The following is a 22,570-nucleotide window of genomic DNA, read 5'->3' as shown; positions in this document are numbered from 1 at the left end:
CAACAAACTTTCCAAAAGTTGGCTTCTTGACTAGGTCACCATCATATTAATGAATAAATATAGAAGAAAGAAATTTATACAAAACTGTTCTTTATTGAGCATGACTTTGAAATTAATATAAATGTGAACAACAACAAAAAAAAAATCAGAATTTTTGTGAAGAGAAATTCTTCTGACAAATGTCTCTACGTGAAAATATATATTTAAATATAACGATTCAATTATAGCTACTTTATTTTACTCAGGTACATTCTGCTGTTTTACATTCTTTATGAAAATACTCTTGGATAATCTTTTTTCCTACTGCATTCACTTTATATGTTAGGAATATTTTATGTCAGAAAAAGGTAAATTTTTAATAGTTTATCGAGATTTTTTTTACTCACCCAGTGTTTCACAAAATGACATCAGAGATCAATTATCTTTACATTCGAGAAAGCTCATTGAGATCAGCCATGGCGTCAAGTAGGCGGTAGAGCGTTTAAGAAGTGTTTCACAAAATGTTAAGAGCATTTGAAATTTGTAAAAAATACAGCTTTGAATTTAACCACTGGGACATTTTTAAATATCGTAACAATGCTTTTATTTTTGTAAACTGAATCTCATATTTTTTTTCCATCTGATTTCAAATTTTACAAAAATTTCAGCTGAGTAAAAAATACCTTTCCAATTTTTAACACCAATTGTTTTCGCTAATTTTTTTATGTAATGCAATTATGCAAATGAAAAGTCAAAGATAATTCTCACATTTTTTTCTTTTCGTAAGTCAATGATAAGTTCTTTTTTTTAATGTAATATATGGTTTAAGAAACAAAGAATCTTTCAAAGGCATTATTAATGACATTTATTTGAAAGAAATCTAATTTACAAAGCAGCAATAAGAAATTATAACTCTAGCCATCAGGTTAAATACAAGTTCTTTCACCAGATACACCCCTCTATAAATGGAACAACCTCTTTTGTAGTTTTACCAAATTTCCACAAGGTAGCGCATTAGTCGTTTAATTAAAATATGAAGTCCTATGATGAAATGAAATGAGCAAACTTAATCGTAACCGGTAGATTCAGTGTAGTGTTCTGCTCTCTGTTTATTTTGGTTTTCCACCGATTTCAAAAGTTGTTGTTCCGCTACATTTCTTGCGCAGATTTTTGTATTTCTGTTTTAATAAATCGTCAATTTTTGTTGCTGATTTGAATTTTTTAATTTATAATTTTACAGTTCAATCTTATAACAAAATTTAAATAATTAATTACATAATGGAGCATCATATTCTTAAAGCAAGATATGGGATATGTGATGATAACTTATCTTCACTTTCCCAGGATGCTAAAGATTATGCATTAATGAAAGGTAATTCTGTACTTTATAATTTATTTGATCCTCCATAACAAGTCAATTTTCTTCAATGAAATGTTTAAATACTAGGCAATTTGAATTTTACTTTTGCGATTGGTTTATTACTAAAAACTTTTGTAGGAACAAGCTTTTTTTAGATTGCATTTAAATTGTATTATAAACCATGACACCTTGTTTGCATAGCATTAAAATTAATTAATTTGCATAGCATTTGAATTTTACTTTTGCGATTGGTTTATGACTAAAAACTTTTGTAGGAACAAGCTTTTTTTAGATTGCATTTAAATTGTATTATAAACCATGACACCTTGTTTGCATAGCATTAAAAGCTTTGATGTAGGAAATTAATAAGGTCTAGAATGGGTACACTCATGCTCCATTTATTTTGAAAGTTGAATTATTTGAAGTAAAGTATTTGACGCTGAACTCTGACAAAAATTGAGAGAAAATTTACAAATTTTTTTTTCTGTTTATCTTAAAGTAAGATCTGTTAAATTTCTTCTTTTGCAATTTATTTAAGATTTATCTATTGTACGCAGGAAAGACAAACTGGCTAGTGATAGTTAAGTTTTATGAATTCATTAAAGTTGGTTAAAGCTGAAGATTGGATGAATTTGTAATTTTTTTATTAATTATTATTACAGTTATTTTTATAATTATTAGTTTAGAAGAAATTTGGGGAACCCTTCGCAAAATATCTTTTCATAAAAACGGACCCTTCACAAAATAATTTATCTTTTAATTGGACCCTTCACAAATTTGTTTATCTTCATTATTGTTTTGTTAATCTAATAAACCCTTCCCGGTGGGGGGGGGGGGGGGAGGAGAAAGACGGTTCCAGACAAACTAAGTTTTCCTAAGCTTAAATTCCAAATGTAGTATTCTAAGAAAATATATCTACTTTAACAAACATCGTGTTCACATTCTTATTAGTATTACATCATATTTTTTTTTGTAAATAAATAATTGATCAATTTGTATTTATTCATAAAATTAATTTATAGAATATTATGTTAATCAAAATTAGTTTCCGGCAATTTTTTTAAATTAAATATTATAAATTTAAGAATTGTTTAAGTTTACTTAATGCGTAACACATTAAAAGTGATACATTACTAAGCTGTGTAATTTAAAATATGTAAATTGATATTATTAAAAATCTGAGTGATTTTGTTTCCATTATTCATCCAAAATGAATATTCTGTGTTGAGAAATATAGGCTAAATACCAAATATTTGTATGTTGCATCTCTGATTTAGTAGCAGCAATTGTTGAGCTGAATCTCATATCTATTTACAATTTAAAAACATCTTGAAAGGGTTTTTAGTAATTTTGCAATAACAGGACCCTATTTGCTCAAATTCATAAAAGCAGGACCCTGGTTGAAAGAATGTGACTTATAATTGCTTATTTTATATTCAGAAATTATGAATAGTTTTTTTAAAATTTTACAAAAACAGGACCTTTCACAAAATGTCTGGGCAGACCCCTAGTTTATTATATAATATAATTAGCATTTAACAAATTATATTTTTTATGCAACAAATTTATTATTTGTATCACTTTCTGTAAAAAAAAATTATCATATAGAGCAATAAAGCAAACAGTCTCTTATAATTTGTTTAGCTCAAGATTTGTTAAAATCTAAGGCCTGCTTTTGTTAATTAGAGTTACAGTTGGTTTAAAAACAATCTTTTGGATATTTCTGAGTGGAATTAGACTATCTTCTTTTATGAGCAACTATTTATTATACTGTTATTTATTATTATACTATTATATATTTAGATAGTATGAAATGATACATTTTTTATTATATTTTCTTTTAGGAGTATCACAGCGGACGTTAGATTTGCCCAAAGATTGTAGAGTTCCTCTTTCATTTTGCTTACTTCCATCCTTCTTTTCAGAAGTATATTTTAACAAAGTATATAGGCTTCAGACTTATATTAATTCCATATTGCTTAAAGTATCATTTTCAAAGGAAATCTTAATGGAATGCTTATCAAAGTAATGTTCAACATTTATGTATTTTGCTTTCATTAAATTGCTTAGATTCAATACTTTATTTAAACAGTTTAGAAATCTAATATTTAGCTATGATTGTCAATTCCCAAAATGAGACTTACAGTGTAAAAACTGTAAGTTGTATATGTTATGATGCAAATCTGCAAAAAGAGATTCATAGGGGCACCGATTTAAATTTGCTTTTAATTAAATTGCAATTAAAATTGTGATTTAAATCATGATATTTATGTATATATAAATTTTTTTTAAGTCATTGATTTAGCTAAAAAAATTTTTTGTTTTCAAACCTGTAACTAGTGTTTATTCTTGTGTAAAATTTCATAACACTTTTAACTTCGTAATAAAATCCTGTGTCTGTGTAGTCTACATATTTTTAAAGGAAAGGTAAACTGTTTTCAAATTTATTATGTTCTGTTGCAATAAAATACCTTTTGAACCATGTATTCTCTATCAGAAAATCTTTTAAAAAGGTTTTTAATTAAGCTAAGAAGAAATATTCTTGTAGTAAAGAAATATTCTCTAAGCATTAATTATAAAATTCATAGCTAAGGCAAATCCTTTTTATGAATATCTTTTTGCAAAATGTTCTTGTATCTCAGCCATCCCATATGGAATGGTCAGTGATAAAAGCGACATTTGGTAAGAGCATAAAAGAAATTATGCAAACAGGTTATCAAAGCATGGTAATGCTTAAAAGTTAGATTTGTTATGATTGTAGTCACATTTTTAGAATAGTATTCTTACAAAAATTTTTATGATTTATGTGGCTTTGTTAGTTTAAATATATATATGCAGTTTTCATCTATTTTTTTAATTGAATTATTCTAGATTATAAGAAGGTAACCTACTGATAATAATGTTCACCAATTGCAAAATTCTCTTAACTGAAGTATGAGATAAAGTTTATAGTATTTTGTTGTAGGTTTGCTATTATAATACATTCTTAAATCAATATTTAATTTAATTGTATCAGTGAATTTGATAATTTTTTTCCCTTAAGCCTATAAACTTGGAAGAGCAGTCTTCTGTTTTTGTGTAAGCTGCAAAATAGTTCTATCCATCAAAAGCTTTATTATTCCTATACCTAATCCCTACAACATTTTTATGTTTGATTTTTTAAATGTCATGCTAATATAAATTACATTTTGCCCTTATAAGTTTTAACTTGATGTTTCAATAATATTTTAATGAATTATGATTAAAAATGAAAATTGTTAAAATGAGTCAAAGGCTTTATCTTGCTAAACATTACTTCAAGGCTAATTTTTTCAATAATTATAAAAATAATTAGATTAAAATTTTTCTATGTTTTATCTCTTAACTTCTAACTTTGTTTGTAAATATACTTGCAATTTAAATATTTTTGTTTATTTTATCTTATGTCTTAGCAATTTGAACAATATTTCAAGAAAAAAGAAGTTGTAGGTGAAAAATTGTCACATATTGTTAAACTAGTATTAGAATTTATACAATTTTGATCAATAAATTCTTCAAGAAACAACATACTTTAAAAGTTGCACTTGCTCAATTTCTAGTAATTCCTGAAAAACCAGATTTGAAAATTGTTTCTTTTTAAAACTAATTATATTTTGCTTCGTCAAATTTTTCAAAACATCATTAATTAGTATTTGGAGTAAAATAATTTTCTGTTTTTACTATATTTGAGTTTTATTTTTAGCTATAAATGATTTTGTTTTATTTTCGGAATTAGCACAATTGAAGCTGATGAGTTTACTCACAACATCTTTAAAATCTATGAGGCCGTTGAAAATAAAGAAGTTAGTTTTGTTTTACTAAATTTGTATATTTTAAAACTAATTGATGCTAATTTTGTGATCTTGATCTGTGAATTTAATCTTTTATATTAAGTCTTTTCAATTGTTCTAAATATTTTATATAAATTTAATAGTAGTTTTGTGTTATTTAATGTAATTATTATTGCATTAAATAATACAATGCAATTATTATTATTGACTTCACCATCATCTTTTTAATTAACTAATTTTAGACCATTTTGTAACATTGTGTAGCAAACAGTTATGGGAATAATTCGATCTGACTATCTCTTGCATGCTGACTCTGACGAAAAAGTTACTGGTATCAAGCAGGTGGAAAACAATACAATTTCAGCTTCTTTTGGTGGTTTAGCACCAACAATCAAAGAATTACATGAGTGAGTTTTTTATGTTTCTAGATTGGATTTTACATAATACTATTTGTAAAATTATTTTCTCTTTTTTTTGTCATGTGTTTTTAAAATTCTATTGTTTAGAACTTTTTCCTTTCTCTCATTTTTTAGGTTCATTTTAGAAAGGTTAGGTCAAAAGGGATTTGATCATAAAGTATGAATTTATATTCTTGTTTTTACATCTTTTTAATTTTTTTGGTTATCATCCATACTAGCTTTTTTTTTTCTCACAATTTTTTTTTTTCAATGCATTTTTATTTTAAAAATTCTTTTTCATTTGTTTCCAAATTTTGATGCATGTGTTTTATTTGAAATAAATATCATAATTTAGTTAGTAATATCATAATTTAGTTAATATTGATCAAATAATTTATTTCATTTTTATTAAATTAACATATTTATGTTCAGTATTTGAAAAGAAAAGAAAAAATAACCTGAAATCTCTCTCACTTTTAGCTCTATTATACCATATCACATTTGCCATTCTTAATCTAGCAAAATCCAGTATTTTTACTTTTTTTTCTCACTTTCAAGTTTTGACCAGATTCATGGTTTATTATTATTATTTGTGAGAAAGTTATGTATCAAAATATGAATAGCATTTTAAATGTTTTTAATATTTTTTTGCATTAAAAAATAATTTTTTTAAAACTTTACATAATCATTACATTTGTTATATGATGACATTAATTTACATATTGTGTAAATTGTTTCAGCTACCTTTGAATGAGTCTTGCAAGGATATAGCGAAAGGCATAGTTTCCGCTTGGGATCATTATGAATGCCAGAAGTGAGTCACGTTTTCGATAATTTATTTACAAAAAAAATTTCTTTTTTCATTCACGACATTTTATTAAAACTCAGATCCACAGCCAATATAATACCTTAATTAATCTTAAACTTAGAAATAGAATTTTAGCTCCATTTTTAGTTTAATTATTTATTTGCAATAAATTTTTTGTCTTTTCATACTTTGTTAATTTGATTTTATGATGTCAAATGTATCAAAAATTATCATGCTCAAATTATCTATATTTAATGGAAAATTTGTAATCTCTACAGTTTTCACAATCACTTCATGTAAACATAACGATATGAAAAGACACCTTTTGGTCCAAATAATTGTTCAGAATATTGTGATGGGAAATAGCTTTAAGTCAAAGTGTTAATACTCAAGGGCAAAACTAGGAAGTTTTGCTACTGAGCAGTTGGCAGTCCTAGTATTTATAACAGTGACCACTTTTTCGAAAATTTGAAACAATTACGAATTCTTTTGATATTAATTCACAGCAGTTTTTTTAAGCATTTCACCAAATGTGGTAAAAACTTAAAAACTCATTTCTTAAAAAATAAAAAACAATTTGAGAAACAAGTGTAATTTTTAGAATATCATAAAATATTCACAATAATTCCATATTTAGAAAAAATAAAAACAAACATCATTAGTATAATAAAAAAATATTTGTTTTTTATTGATGCTACAAAAGTATTATATTTGTATACCTTTTCTCATAAAATTATATATATAATTGAATTAAAAAATTTTAAAATAAAATTGAACAGAAATTTTTGAATAATAACTTATAGTCTATGTAATCTAATAATGCAACAGTAATTACACTAAAAGTACAGATATAGTCATAGTTTAAAGTACATGCTAAATCAAAGTATTGCTAACTAAACTGAGAGTATTCATTATATATATTTATATTATATAATCTATATAAATGTTTTTTTACAAAAATATCTTTTTGTCTATTAGTAGGATTACATATTTTTAATTTATGCAAAACTTGGTATTTTAAAAATAAATCTATAAATATATTTTATCATTATATCTTGTTTCTTCCCTAAAAAGTTTTGTAAACTTTTGACCATTCTTAAATAGTTTGTATCCCATAACTGTCCTCTTAACAGATGTCCTTAAAGAAATCTGCTATACTTTATCTTCTGTTTTATACTTTCTACAGTTTTTAAAATCTTTTATTTTGGTGTGCTAATATTTTGTTGATTTTCAGTGCTATTGTCTTGTTTGTAGTTGAGGACGAAACTTTAAATATAAGTGATCAAAGAGGTCTTGAATATGCCATCTTGGATATTGAAAATAAAATCGAAGTCATGCGCTGTACATTTAAAGAACTGAGGAAAGCGGCTTGTTTGAAGGAAAACAAACTATACGTGTAAGCCAGTAATTAATATGTGGTTATTGAATATCAAGTGATTTTTTTTTCTTGTATAAGTATGTAATTGCATAAGATTTTGAATGATTCTTATTGATAAGGGTAATTAAAGTGCTAAACTCTTAATAACAGCTTGAATTTCTTTTAAGTCATAATTCCTTAAATATGTTTTTGAGCAAATAAGACTAATTGAAAAATAAAAGGAATTTATAAATTTGATTTTTAAAATAAAAATTAAGTAATAAAATAAGGTAGCTAATAAATTTGTTAATAGTTTCTCAGGTGTATTTAAAACAAACTTGAAATTGATATTTTCATGCACTTAATGATGTAACTCACTTTTTTTTAAAACACTCATTATCTTGTAAATGAGTTCAGGAAATTTTCCTCTTTTATTCGAATGATTTTTTTTAATGTATGAAAATTAAAAGATCCCTGAAGTTCCCATACTAATACACATAAGTCTATGTAATGCAAGCTTGAGTTTTTTTTTATAGGTAAATTAAGGCATTTTCTATGAATAAGTTTTCTATTAAACCTGTTTTCTTCAAGTTTTTTTCTTAGTACTCAATATCTGGTAAATAATAAGTAGAAATTTTATCTTTCTTTATTCGAATGATTCTTTTGTTGCATGAAAATTAAAAAATCTCTAAAGTTACATACTGATACACACATGTTTACATATTTATATTTCTTATAGTTAAATGAATGAATTTTCTATGGATAAGTTTTTTATGAAATCTGTTTTGTTTAGGTTTTTTTTTCTAGCTAATTTTAGGTAAAAACTACCAAAAATAAAGATGGTTATTGTACAAATTGAAATTTATTGAAAAAGCATAATATATTACTATATTGAAATAAAGGGTTTGGAATATTATATGGTTAAGCTACACTTTTTTGAAAGTGACATTTCTTTACGCCAAACTGTTGATAAAAATGTTGGTTTTGTTTCCAGACAGGTAGGTATCTTAGAAGTTTTTGAAATATCCTCTGTAACAGCATAATACACAGAATCATATTTTTACATACATAGAAATCGTGGTGTTTTGCACCAAAATGCTCTCCTGAATGAATTTAAAGTTTGGCTTATCATTTTAGTGCTCTAAACTCTTAAAGAGAAGTAAGTGCAGTTTTTTATTTTTAAAATTGGTTTCTTTTATTTGTTGATTGATTGCAACTTTTCCTTCAAAAACAAAGAAATCTTGAGTTTCATATAATGTTTTAAAAGTCTTATTTTAATTCTACAAAGATATTTGTGTAATATTTCTAAAATAATGAGAAATATTTTATTATTTTTAGAAAAGATAAAGAGGTTGCTGTGGTATACTACAGAACTGGATATGTTCCTGATCAATATGAAGCTGAGGTTTCTGTTAATTTGCTATCATCACTTGATTTAATCCTTAAAAAGTAGTTGTTACATTTAAGGATTTATAAGTTGTTTTTTAAAGTATAGAAGTAGTTTTTAACTTCTTCCAGGAAAATTACTTTTATAACTCGTCATTGGTTCTTTATAACATACAGCACTATGAAGAGCTATACTCATTAAGCAACTAAAATTACTTTTAAGTATGATAATAAATTTGGTTTAAAACTTCTAGTGTGCTGAATATGTCAGCACTTTTAAGTTAACTTTTTTTAAAAAAATTAAATGATTATTCATGCACACCTTTTCATTATTAAATCTTTTTAGAGGCTAAAAATAACAACTAAGCTAATATAACTGTTATTTTTTTTATTTCTTAAGCTAACATAACAGTTATTTTTTAATATTTATGATTTTTACTTTAAGTATGGCTGTATTTTTACATTTTTGAAATTTTTTTATTGTTATATTTTTTTAGCACTGACATACGCTTTGGTTACCCTTCTCAACTAATATTTAAACATCGTTTTTAAAACAATTTTTTTACTAATTAAAAAATTAAAATAAATAAAATGCTGTACTAATAAATGAAATATGTCACGCTAAAATATCATACCAATAAATGAACTATAATATCAATTTAATTTTCTGTTTGAAAACGGAATATATTTAACATATTTCAGGTTATAAAATAAATTTCAAACTTTTTGTACTTTAGTCTTTTATTCTTGACCAGGCATTATTGTACAATCTTTTTCTTAGTCATGCCTCATCATTAACCAGTTCTGACTCAGAGAATCTGTTTAGTTACTTATTATTTCAAAAAAAAGTTTTTTTTTTTGAATTCATTTCCTTTTTCGAATTGCTGGTTCAATTGTTATAACCATTCTTTTTTTTTTTTTTTTTTTTTATAGAAACGAAAACACTTTCTGTCATATGTATTTTCTACTGAAAATGCTCAAATGTTAAATGCTGAGTTGATCAAGTAGTGAATCTTTGTTTTATTTGATTAAGAATATTTTCAATCAATTCACTAATGCATTATTTTATTTTTCAAATTAAGTAACTGCTTTTTTGAGCTTTCGCTTATGTAAATTTTTTTATATTTAGTACATATTTTTCTCCGTAAATTATTAAAATTTTAAGTTCTTTTTGATTTTATAGGATTGGGAAATTCGGCTTTTAATGGAGCAATCTCACGCTATAAAATGCCCTTCAGCTGGATTACATTTAGCTGGTACAAAGAAGGTTCAGGCATATTTAACTCGACCTGGAGTTTTAGAAAAGTATGTCGAACCAAATATAGCTGATGAAATTAGAGAAGTTTTTGCTAATCAATATTCACTAGAGATGGTAAGCACGTACTAGAATTATAATCCACATAATAATGATTTTGAGCAAAGTTTTGAAATACATTACTCTCGACTAAGTTATTAATTTTTGCTGTCAATAAATTTAAGTATTATAAATTACTTATGCTACATGTTATAAGCTTATTTATGATATAGCAAACAATTATAAATGAGCAATAAAATTTCAAATTTATTTTTATTGAACTAAGAAATACTAAACTGCCAAATGCATCTCAAAATGCATATGAAAGTGGTGTCTCCACTACTATTTAATTGGAGGTACTGTTTTCTTTCTTATGATGCAGTACGCTGGTTAATGTAAGTAATATGGTACAAAATTTAGCAATATAGTTAAATTTTCTGGGAGCCACTACCTTTCATTCTGCTTTGAAATGATTGTTAAAAGAGGTGGTTGCTCAAATAAATATCAATACTGGAATATTAACACACCCTCAAGCAGTGATTCTGCTAGAATTTGGAAACTACAGGCCCTTGGAATCTAGGAACTAATTTCAAACAAATTTCTGGGTCAGTTTTTACTAGAAGCCAATCCCTATCCGAAATTATATAAATTATTTAAAACATTCTATCTGTTCAAAAATTACTAACTTTTACATGAAATGAAATAATATTGCACTTCAAGTAAAGTTTAACAATAAAAAAAAATTATTTGTGATATTGAGTGGATAATGCATTCTCCATCTCTTTACCCATATATTATTATGCATATTTACAAAGATTCCTCCCATTTATACACAAAACAATGAATTTGAAAACAATAAAGTTTTTTTTTTTAACATTTGAAATCATGGTTTTTAATTAGAACTGATCAAATGCTTGCCTCAAGGAACAGCAGGTATGTAATTAGCTACTCAGAATAATTTTCATTTTCATCTACAATTCATGCAGAAAAAAGTGTATTTTTATTTATTTAATTAGTTTTTTTTTGTCCTACATAAATCTGTTGGTGTGCTATTTTTTGTATCAATTATACTTTAAAAAAAATTTTTTTTTTTCATGTTCCTTTTGCTATTTTTGATGTATTTAACCTACTACAGCACATAAGCAGAATCACTGAAAACACACACTGAATCACATTTTGTATTAAATAAAGAATCATTAAAAACAATTTTTCATTATTCAGTGTAACATACTTAAAAAATAGTGGTAGTTCTTCTATTCGTGTTATAAAATTTAACTCTACATTTAGTCTTTGAAAATAGTATCGATTTTTGTTTTCCTGTAACCACAAATATCCGCAAACATCTCCAAAATTCATTTATTGTGTAATTTGTTTCTTTCAATGAGCCTTTTAACCAGAGTTGTTGGCAAGGTTTAAGATACAATTATTCAAACCGTCAATTTACACAAATTTGTTATATTTATTTATTTATTTTCTATCAAAATGTACTATGTTTTGTTGATATCATATTACTCTTAAGTATATCCAACTGTCTGATTTTCATTTGTGTTCATAGATGTATAAAAGAAATATTAAAATAAAATGCTGCAATTTAAAATTATAAGTTAATTAAATGATAAAAAGTATGCAGTTTTATAACTATTTTTAATCTTTGCTTAATGAATTATGGAACTTCAATTGATGTAAAAAATTTCTGTTATATTTTATTATTTGTTTTTAGTTAATAAATTTAAGTAAGTTGTGAATAAAAATATCAATCCTCAATTTAACATAAAAAAAAATCGCTCTTTTCTGACTCATTAAAAGTTTTAGCTTACAAGAATTTTAACAGAATGTGTATTGTGTAGTATTTAAGCATCTTATTCCTTTTTTTTTCATCTCCATAAAACTCACGAAATTCTGTAAGCATTTAGAAGTCATGAGTAGGACTGGGCTATAAATCGATATATCGCGACATATCGATTTAACGCCTATATCGGCAAACCGATACAGCGACTTTCATTCCAAGCGATGCATCAGAAATCTGATTTAAGCCGTCGAGTGAAGAAGACGATATAGCGATACACGCAAGGACTTTCTCTTACGTTCCGATGCCAACTCGCGCTGTGGAAGACGATATTGTTTCGTTATGTTGAGACGGCCTTGACTGATGAGCGGTAGAATCAGAATCACTTTTGAGACCTTATATTGTTATATCACATGTTCGTTTTCGCAACTTCGCGATTTGAAATCGTTTCTTGTAGATTATTTTCAATGGGATTAACTTCCTGATCGCCGTCGTAACCTTGTTCTGAACGCAATCTATTATTGAAAAGAATTTATAAAGAAAAGTTTCTTCATTAATTAGGTAAGTTTTTTATTTATTTTCTGACAAAACTTTTTTTATATTTTTAAATGTGAAAATTATCGGAAATCTAATTTAAGGCACCCATAAGGAATTAAATTACAAAGTAAATAAATTTGTTAGGTTATTTTTTTACTTTCTTTTAATTTATTAAAAACCTTTCGGATAAAACTTCTAATAATTTAATGGGCTTCTATTACTGATTTTAAATTTATAAATCTTGAGTTGTTTTTATTTTTAGAAATAAAGTTAAAACAAAACTTATTTTTTGGACATAAGTCAATAAACTTTATTTGTTCAAAAGAATTTGAAAAGTTTGCGAATTTTATTTATTTATTTATTATTTTTTTTATCAATTACTACTTCGTTTTATTAGAGAGTAAAATCATTATTTTTTTTTAATTTTCGTTTTATATTATTAGTTAATTAGCTAAATATATTACCGAATATCACAATTCTTTTGTTTTTATTTTTAAGAATTTAATTAAGAAACTTTGCCTTACTTTGTTTTTCGTTCATAATTCGGTCATTATTTAATTTAATTTAATTATTTATATGAAATAATAATAAAAATAGTGATTAAGAAGCATTTTTTTTTCTAAAATTTATTTAGCTCTTTGTTTTAAGCATACAAATAATTTTTTAACGAACTTATTTTTTAAATTTTGTTCCTATGCTGTTAGGTAAATATATTGATAAATTTCACTTTTATTTATTTTTTTATTTTTAAACTAAGAAATCTTTTGTTATTTGTGTGATCATTTTTAGAAAATATAACAAAACTTGTGTTTACTTCTTCATTAAGAATTTGAACATTACGATCGAACTTAATAATTCTGTAATTATTTACGCATAATAGTACAAGCAAATATTGATTTGTTAAAAAAAGTTTCTTTTTAAAAAAAAAAAAAAAATATTTTTAACACTTTGTTTTAAGTGTATAATGAATTTCTTAACAAGCTTTTTTTTTAATTTTTTAAATTTTCTTTCAATAATTTCAGCTAGATATCTTTATAAAATTCCCTTTTTATTTTTAAACTGAGAAATCTTTCAGAGAACGAAAATTTTAAGAAATTATTACAAATCTTATGTTTACTTTTTAGTTTAAAATTCGAACATTTTTAATTTTAAACTTCGGCTTTTAGTCAATCTAACTTTTATTTTAATTAAAATATATTTTGAAATTTTAAAATCAGCTTTTGTTTAATAACAATATTTTTTTTCATTAAGGGTGTTTTAGGGGTTAACTTAAATTAAGACTGCTTATACCTTATAAACGATAAAGAAGTGCAAATATTTCATTCTGTATCTACACACATTTTTTCAATAAATATTTTTAGTAAGATTTGTACATCTTAGTCAATTTATTTAATATCTTTCTTTAGCAAAACATATATATTTTCAAATTTATAAATTGATTTAAATCAATATGCGTATGAAGTCTTGATAGAAATCTGACTTTCTGTGCCTTAAAGTAAATGAAATTCAAAAATACTATATCGCGATACATCGCTATATCGCGATGCAAAACTGACGATATATCACGATATATAATTTCTAATATCGCCCAGTCCTAGTCATGAGTAATTTCACTTAGGGTTGAATGGTTTCTCGTAGTGCACAGATAAGGTAAAAAATCAATCATAAACTCACAGAACAATCATAAGATTATGTCTCTTTGAAAACTGATCAGGGAAAAAGAGGTTTTCTCTATGGACGTCTACTATGTTTTAAGTTCCTTAAAATTACAAACTTTATGTTTGTTTAAAGAATAGATGTTTTAGATATGGCAGTGAACATTTCGCTATTAATGATAAAGCATTTTAGAGATATCAATCAATATTTTCAATTCTTCCATCAACAATTTCAAACCCAAATAAAAAAAAGAGTTTTTAGATTTTAATCTCAGGAAGGGATTTTTAAATTGTGTGGTGGGATACCACAAAATATTAAAAATTCAAAAATGTTCTATTTTTAGTTCCTGTTTCGCAAAACATTTTTGTTTAAAAGTTTATTTGTAAGGCATCTTGATTGAGTTGAAAGGTGGAAAGGACATAGCTAGTTGAAGAAGCTCATGAACTGTTTTGTTAGTTAATTATAGTTTGTATAATGTTTTCTATTCATCGCTTTTTTAAAGAGGAGCTACTACTGAAGGATTTGAATACTATCAAACATTTTGTGAAAATGCAATAAAATTAAAACAAAAAATAACGTTTATAACTATCTATATTATATAAAACGCTAATACGTACGTATGTATCAATAAAACTGATGATATTTCTTTTCTCGCGCTGGCAACAGTTTTCATTTTTAATTGATTGGATTCGGCGCGCAAAAGCACGTAGTGAGCATCATATAGCTAATCTATATTATATAAAACGCTAATACGCTTTAATAGATAGGCTTCTGCTCGCAAGAGCACGTATTGAGCATCATATGTCTAATCGGGTGAATTCTCGCCAAATTATCTAAAAAATTCTCACAAAATTATCTTCATCGAAGCCGATGCTTTACATCCGGCGTTCAGTACTATACATTTATACATTTTATATTTTTGTGATAAAATAAAAAACTTATAGTTGTTCTGCTTATGAACACTGATGAAAACACAAAATGATGGGCTTCATCAACAATCAAAAATATATACATTTATTTTACAAACTCCATATTATTAGGGTGGCGCCCTTCAGAGAATTAAAAATACAAAATTATCTTCATCGAAGCCGATGCTTTACATCCGGCATTCAGTACTATTTCATGTTGTTTTACAACACATGGTTTTAGCCCTCTGGTGGGAAAGACTTTAAAACAAAACCTACAACAGTTACTTTTCTCAACAACTGAAATTTAGAATAGAGTGATTAAGAAAAATATGCGAACTGTTTTAAATTTTAAATTAATATTGAAATGCACAGGCTTAGAATTTTCTACAGTGAAAAGTTTTCGGAACTTCAGTGTTCAAAAAAGTATACAAAAGCTAGAACGTATCCAATGAGCGAGCAAAGCGAGCATCGGAGTGCGAAGCAATCCGAAATGAACTGCGAAAGCAGTTTCGGGGTTGGCGAGCGCCAGCGAGCAGGGGGCGAAGCCTCCTAGTTATTATTTATTTATCTATAAAATAATCCCTTTTGTTCAAGTATTTGTGTGGCATTACTTCATAGCAATGTTAAAGACAGTTTCAGAAATTTTGCCAGCTGTTATTTTTTTCCTGCAATAATTCAAATACTGAAAGCAATTAACATTGCTTTCAGTATTTTAAGTTTAGAAAGTTTTTTTTCTAATGTTAGAGACTAATCAAGAAATTATCATCATGTAAACTGTTTGGAAAGATGTGTACTAAAATTTAATGTATAATAATTTGATTTTATTTCTTACTCATTGCTTTTTTTTTATTTGTATCATTTTATGGCACATTTTTTTTATATTCTCAGTTTAATGTTTTGCAATATGCTAATCATTTTTAGTTCTTGATTTCTCAACTATCTACTACTATTATTTCTATATGTACATAATTATACGTAACTTTACTATTTATTTTTAATAATGTATACAATGATTTCCTTTTGCTTTTCAGTTTTAAAATATGAGAACATTTATTATTATCTGCATGCATTTGAACAGTAACTTAAAATAAAATTCCACAGTGGTTCATTTTCATTCTCTTTATTTTTATTTATTCTCTATGTTATGTTATTTGTTCTTTATTTTTATTTATTAAACTGCTTTTTCGAAGTCAACCCCTAATAGTTTTATTTTTATGTAATTTAATATGTTTATAAAAATCTCTTTATTATTTGAAATTATTTTTTCGTCTATTTTGCACTACAAACATTTCCATTTAATTTTTGTGTTTTATTGTATTTACAGATTCTGTTAATATTAAATTTAGTCACAGAAATTTTATTATAGGGTTCAGATGGAGATGAAGCAATTAAAATGGCAATTGAAAATCCTGAAAAATTTGTATTGAAACCAGAAAGAGAGGGTGGAGGTTGTTATCTTTTACTAATATTAATTTTTTCCCACTAGAAAATCAGAATTCATTTAATTAAATTGTAGTTTGCTTAAAACTTAAAAACCACAATACGATTTTCTTTATTACAGATTTAAATTTTTTTTAGGTAATAATCTATATGGAACTGAGATAAAAGAATTTCTAGAAAATATAAAATCATCTGAGGAAAGAAATGCTTACATTTTAATGGAGCGAATAAATCCACCATCTATTCCTAATTGTATTATTCAGAGAAACCAACCTCCAGAAATCACAAATGTGATTGCAGAGTTAGGAATTTTTGGAGTAGTATTAGGGTATGTATGGTTTAATATTCGTTTTTCCTAATAATAATTAAAACTTTAACCTTGTTTTTTAAAAGTTTTTATTTTAACTTTCATAAACTTTTCTATATAGTTGATTTAAAAGTTTGATTTGTATTCTATAAATGAATTTGCATTTACATGGTGCATAACGTTTTTAAAAGGTGCTTATTTTCGATTTTCGTTTTTTAAAAAGCCATGAAAGGTGTTTTTTCATTGGGTTTTAAAACGTGATTAATTTTCTCTTTTCGAAAATGAGATTTTTTTCTTTAACCGTGAGGATTTTTGCCATGTATTATGCAAAAGCATGCTTTTCACATTGTTCTATTAAACATTAACACAATTCATTCAATCACAATCCATTTCGGTGTACCGTTGGTCCATACCGTATGAAAGTGCCAATCATTTTACATGTTTGATTAAATACTCGTGAGTCCACATGTGCGGTTACTGACCTGGATTTGGTGAGATTATTGCACTCTCATGTGCAACTCTGCTGCGTTTTGCAAGATATTCTGAATTTCAAGCTTCATTTTCCAACCTCTGCTATCAAACCGATAAATTTCGCGATGGTGGATAGTATAATCAAGAAAAAGATTTCTTTGTCAGAAACTAGTTATTTTATAATGATCATGTAAAGTCTTACAAAATTATTTTGCAAAAAATTATTGTGCTTAAAAAGTACTTATTTTTTGTTGAAAGGTTTGGCTACGCACCATGATTTACCATTTCATTATTTTACAATAGGTTAATTTATAAAGATAGGTTATTTAAGTTAGAAGATTATTATGATATCATAAATTTGCATACCCTAATTAAAAACTTATATTAAGCAAATTGATTACTGGTATAAATTTTAAACTGAAAATATTTCTATTGATTATTCACATTTTTAATTGTGAAAAAAGTACTTTTTGTTAATATTAAAACAAAAATTAAAAATTAGATTGGCCTAAACTTACTAAGTGAAACATTTTATACAAAAATTCTTCCAACATTTGTTTTTGGGAAACACTTAAATTCCACAAGTTTATCTAATTATAGTATTTATTAGAAATAATTAGTACATAATTCTTCCTATATTTGTGTACTAATGTAATATAGTGTCTAGGATTGATTTTAATTTAGTTCCTGCTTTGATAATAACTGAAAAATATATAGTAGGAAGCACTGCTCCCAATATGTGTTAGAACTCATAATTTTGCAATATTCAATAATTTTCAGCCAATGAATTTTAAATTTCTCATCTTAGTATTTTCTTTAGGACTAGTTTTTTTTTAAAAAAAGATTTAATAAATATATTTTTTTAACAATTTTAAAATCATTTTATTTTGTATAAAGATTTGGGCATTAAAAGAGAAGAAAATATCTGTTTTGTTGATTTATATGATAAAAGAAATGTTTTTAATGTTAATAAACTAATTGCTTGGAATTCTAATGTTTCTAAAAACATCTATTTAAATACCATTTGTAATCAAATAAATAGAATTAAAAGAATAAGTCGTAATGTTTATTTATCCAAAAAACAAATAGACTAACTCTTTTAAAATTTGATGAAAAAAAAACAATGGATACTCAACTAAAGTAATTAAATTCTATATAAAATCATTGAGTTAATTGTATGTTATCATTAATAAATTTATCAAAAACTACTTTGTTTATTTATATTTTTACCATGTGCAAATCCAATTCGGGCAAATCCGCGGCTAAAAATCTGTTCAAAAGGGCAAACATGTCTCTCTCTCCCTTTTTTTTAAAAAATAGCTGTTAATTTTCTAAAACCATTAAAATTGTATAATTAAATATCAACCTTATTAATTATAAACTTCTTTAAATTATCCAGTATAATATTATTACCTTGTGCACATCCATTTTTGGGCCAATCCTTGGTACCCAAAAATTCAGTTCTGCAGTAAGAACGCACCATAAAGAAAGCGTTTCTGTTTTCATATTTTGTAATTTGACAATCTTATTACGAAAATACTTTAAATCATTCTTGGAGGTTTCCCTTACATGTAAGTTCATTTGAATACGCTACTCGCTTTATAGATTTCGTTTTGTGTTTTATTCTGTTTTTTCTTTACATTTTTTTTATTTTCTGTTATATATATTTTTGGCTTAATATGTTCTATTTTGTTTAAATTTTTTCCCCCCCACTATTGTATTGATATATTTTGCTTTGACTATATTTATATAATATTAGAAAGCACTCCTTATTGCAGATATAATTGTGTGAGCTGAAGACGGGATTATATCTTTTCATTTTTTTGTTTTCCAGCTTTTTAATTTATTTTCTTTTTTTAAATATTTTATTTTAATTATTTTTCTTCTTCTCTTTTCATTAATCTTTATTTTCTATGTCTATTTTTAACTTATATATATATGATAATACCTAGCTTTACACTAATCTGAGCAAATTTAATAGCTGTTTATTACTTAAATCATATCATTGGTTTCCAACTGATGTTCTGTTTTTTTTTTGTCTTGTAGTAATAAGAAGAATACCTATGTCAATGAATTTGCGGGACATCTTTTACGCAGCAAGAAAGCAGATTCAGATGAATGTGGTATAGCTGCTGGTTTTGGTGCATTAGATTCACCCTATTTAGATTAACTGTTAATGCTATTAACAAGCAATGTTGCTACGGTCCATGTATTTATGACATATTAATATTGATGTACTATTTTGTTAATGTTTTTATATCAATTATATCTGATTTCAATTAAATGAACAATGAAATATTTAAACTAATAATTATTTTAAGAAACACAATTTATGCGATATTGGTGGTTGTAATTAATCGAATATTTATTACACAGTTGTTTAGAAAAGGTTGTAGTTAAATGGCCCTTTTTTATTTTATTTATATCATTATTGTATCGGTGAATGTCCAAAATTAAATTATCGACATAAGTGAAAAATAGTTATATTTAACAACCATTTTATTCAACGTTCACTATCAGGTCATATTGAATCTTATATGTAGATTTCAGTTATAAAATGTCATAGTAATTTGTTTTATCAGTGAATGTTGCTGCAAATTATTATGCTATTTTGTGACTTGTCTTCAGTCAGTGAACGTTGAACTTCACACCATCGCTTTTTTGAATGACTACAACTTAGTCATCGATGTTTACAGGTGTAAGTGCAAGATAATTATGTTTTACAAAACATTTTATTCATTATCCACTATCTGGTCATGCTAAATAATAACATGTGCTGGTGTAAAAGAGTAGTATTTAGAAATTTTATCAACATTTTATAGTAGTAGAAATTTTATAAACATTTTCAAGCTTTCACGTAAGCGACTGTGGGAAGAATGACATTCATTAATTTTGATCTGTCACATAGATTGGACTAGAACTGGTAGTTTTATTAAGGTATGGACGTTGACATCTTTCATAGTAACATACACCGGGAGATTCAAAATAATGTGTCCAAAATGAAAAAACAAAGCAGGTATAAAAAATCATATTTAAGCGTGGGGTTGAAAATGCTATCTGGAGCTGCTAGATGGGGTTTCAAACTTTATGTAATAAACAAGAACTATTTAGAATAAATTTTACTTCAGGGGATGCTACAAGATTTTACTATACAGTTTCTGCAACAGCATGTGTTTTAATTTTATCCTTTATTTGCGAGAAAGTCTGATATTCCATGTAATGCATTTTTCCAGGCCTCCGGCTAAATCTTTAAAAATCTCCAGTAGTTGAATAGGTAGTAAATGTGTAACTTGTTTGGAAATACAGTAAGAATAAAATACTATATAAAATTTTTCTACTGTAGGCATTTTATTATGCATTATCACCTTTCTAGCAGTTCCAGATTGTATTGACTGTTAATGTGTAACAGCATTGACTGTAAATGAGTAATAGAAATATTGTAAAAATGAAATAATGCAGAATGAATTTTTTTTATTGTCTTTGTATGTTACGCATTATATTCAAATCTTTCCAGCTGCAATGTTCTTGACCTCTTGTTCCTACCCGATTTTTTATTCTTTTTGCATATTCTTAATACATAAAAATTTTCCACAATTGAAAGTGAAAGGTGCATTTTTTATTTTAGTACATTCCAGATATTTATTATGTGGGATGTTAATTATTTTTTAAACATTAAACTTGATCATATTTCTACAGACATGACTCATAAGAGCTTTAAATTTAGCAAGAAAATAATCTCAAGCATAAGATAGTCATTGAAGAAAGAATTTTTTTTTCTATTTAACTTTAGACATGAGCTACTTGCAATCAAGATTTATATCATCATAAATGCCGTTCTTTTTTATTAACGCAACATGAAAATACTTGTCCACTTTAAAATTTTGTCAAATATGCTAACATTGTAATGAAATTTTTTTTTATATTGATACTAAATAGGAGTACATGACAAACATTACGTTAAAAGTAATTTTGTTAAAATCTACTTTTAAATTTATTTTAATTTCACAAGAACATATTCATATACATGAATGCTTTAATGAAAGCAGATTATATACCAATACGTGATATGCAAGCGAAATCATTTTTAAGGTTAAATAGATAGATGTAGAGGTTGGGCAGCTCTAAAGACCATGGCACATCGACCAGAGGTCTAATGTACCCAAACCCTAAATCACGATTAACAATAAAGTCTTATGGCTGTAATGAAAATCAGCAAACACCTTACAGGAACATCTTGCAGTGTTGCCCTAATTACTAAAATCTTTTGAGCAGAATAGACCTCACAATCACAAAGTACATGTCGTGAAGTCTCCTCTTCAAGATGACAACCTCTACAAAGAGGATTAGATTCAATACCCATTACGAAGTTAGTTTAATGACCTAAAAAACCAGTTTCTTACGGCCACAGTATAAGGCAAACTTAACGGTTGCAATCGGACACAGGGCAACAAAATATAACAAATGGCATTTGAAAAATTTTCTGCAAATCACTGTTTGGCAAAAATGCACCATGTGATTTTATTATTTTCTTTTCAAAAATATAGAGTTATTATAATGTTCAGAAAATAACTTTATTTCAGGCTTAGTAATGCTAACAGTTTTTTTAATAGTTTTATTTTCAATTTTTGAAAAATTTCCTCTTTTGCTCTATAGGTAGGCTGAATAGCATCCTCAAAACACTGGTTGTATATTTTTTAAACAGGTATTTGTAAACTCACTGCTTCACCATTCCAATTTAATATTCTGAGAACAGAAATCTCCTGTGGGCTCTAACAGATATAATTTTGGTTTAAATAATTGGAAAAGTAAAGAGGTGACTTTTCAAAAGTTTTAGGACACTGGTCAGCTTACCTATAGGGCATAGTATAAGCAATTATAAATTTAGGCCTGAAATTCGTATGGGTTTCAATTTAATTTGGAAGCAGTTTTAGTATTTTAATTATTTATGAGGTGTTTAAAATTCTTTTATTGTGTTGATCTACTTAAGTAATCAGAAGATAAAGTTAGCAAACATTTATTTAATAAGATGCTAATTAGAGAGTTAACAATTGTTTTATTAAAGAAAGTATTCCTT

At 25.9% G+C, this 22,570-nt stretch overlaps 1 protein-coding gene across 1 annotated transcript; it reads left to right on the top strand.

The window, feature by feature from the left end:
* Positions 1 to 1,051: 1,051 nt before the first annotated feature.
* On the top strand, positions 1,052 to 19,807 carry LOC107442131 (glutathione synthetase). Its single transcript, XM_071180185.2, has 12 exons — positions 1,052 to 1,351; positions 3,184 to 3,364; positions 5,094 to 5,160; positions 5,413 to 5,555; positions 5,682 to 5,724; positions 6,287 to 6,360; positions 7,589 to 7,750; positions 9,050 to 9,116; positions 10,281 to 10,469; positions 16,645 to 16,726; positions 16,857 to 17,046; positions 19,543 to 19,807. Exons 1-12 carry the CDS (start codon positions 1,258 to 1,260, stop codon positions 19,664 to 19,666), a joined length of 1,416 nt encoding a protein of 471 aa, XP_071036286.2. The 5' UTR covers positions 1,052 to 1,257; the 3' UTR covers positions 19,667 to 19,807.
* The last annotated feature ends 2,763 nt before the right edge of the window (positions 19,808 to 22,570 follow it).

This window comes from Parasteatoda tepidariorum, chromosome 1 (assembly GCF_982258835.1).
Source record: "Parasteatoda tepidariorum strain Cologne lab strain chromosome 1, Ptep-v5.0, whole genome shotgun sequence".
NCBI classification, from domain to species: Eukaryota; Metazoa; Arthropoda; class Arachnida; order Araneae; family Theridiidae; genus Parasteatoda; species Parasteatoda tepidariorum.
The sequence above is the reverse complement of the archived record's forward strand: the minus strand, read 5'-3'. Positions and strand labels throughout refer to the sequence as shown.

Excerpts from the sequence above, each read along its gene's own strand:
- LOC107442131 (XM_071180185.2), top strand. The coding sequence starts at position 1,258 with ATGGAGCATCATATTCTTAAAGCAAGATATGGGATATGTGATGATAAC. Across the intron at positions 1,352-3,183 it reads AGATTATGCATTAATGAAAG|GAGTATCACAGCGGACGTTA; the intron begins GTAATTCTGTAC and ends ATTTTCTTTTAG. Across the intron at positions 10,470-16,644 it reads ATCAATATTCACTAGAGATG|GGTTCAGATGGAGATGAAGC; the intron begins GTAAGCACGTAC and ends ATTTTATTATAG.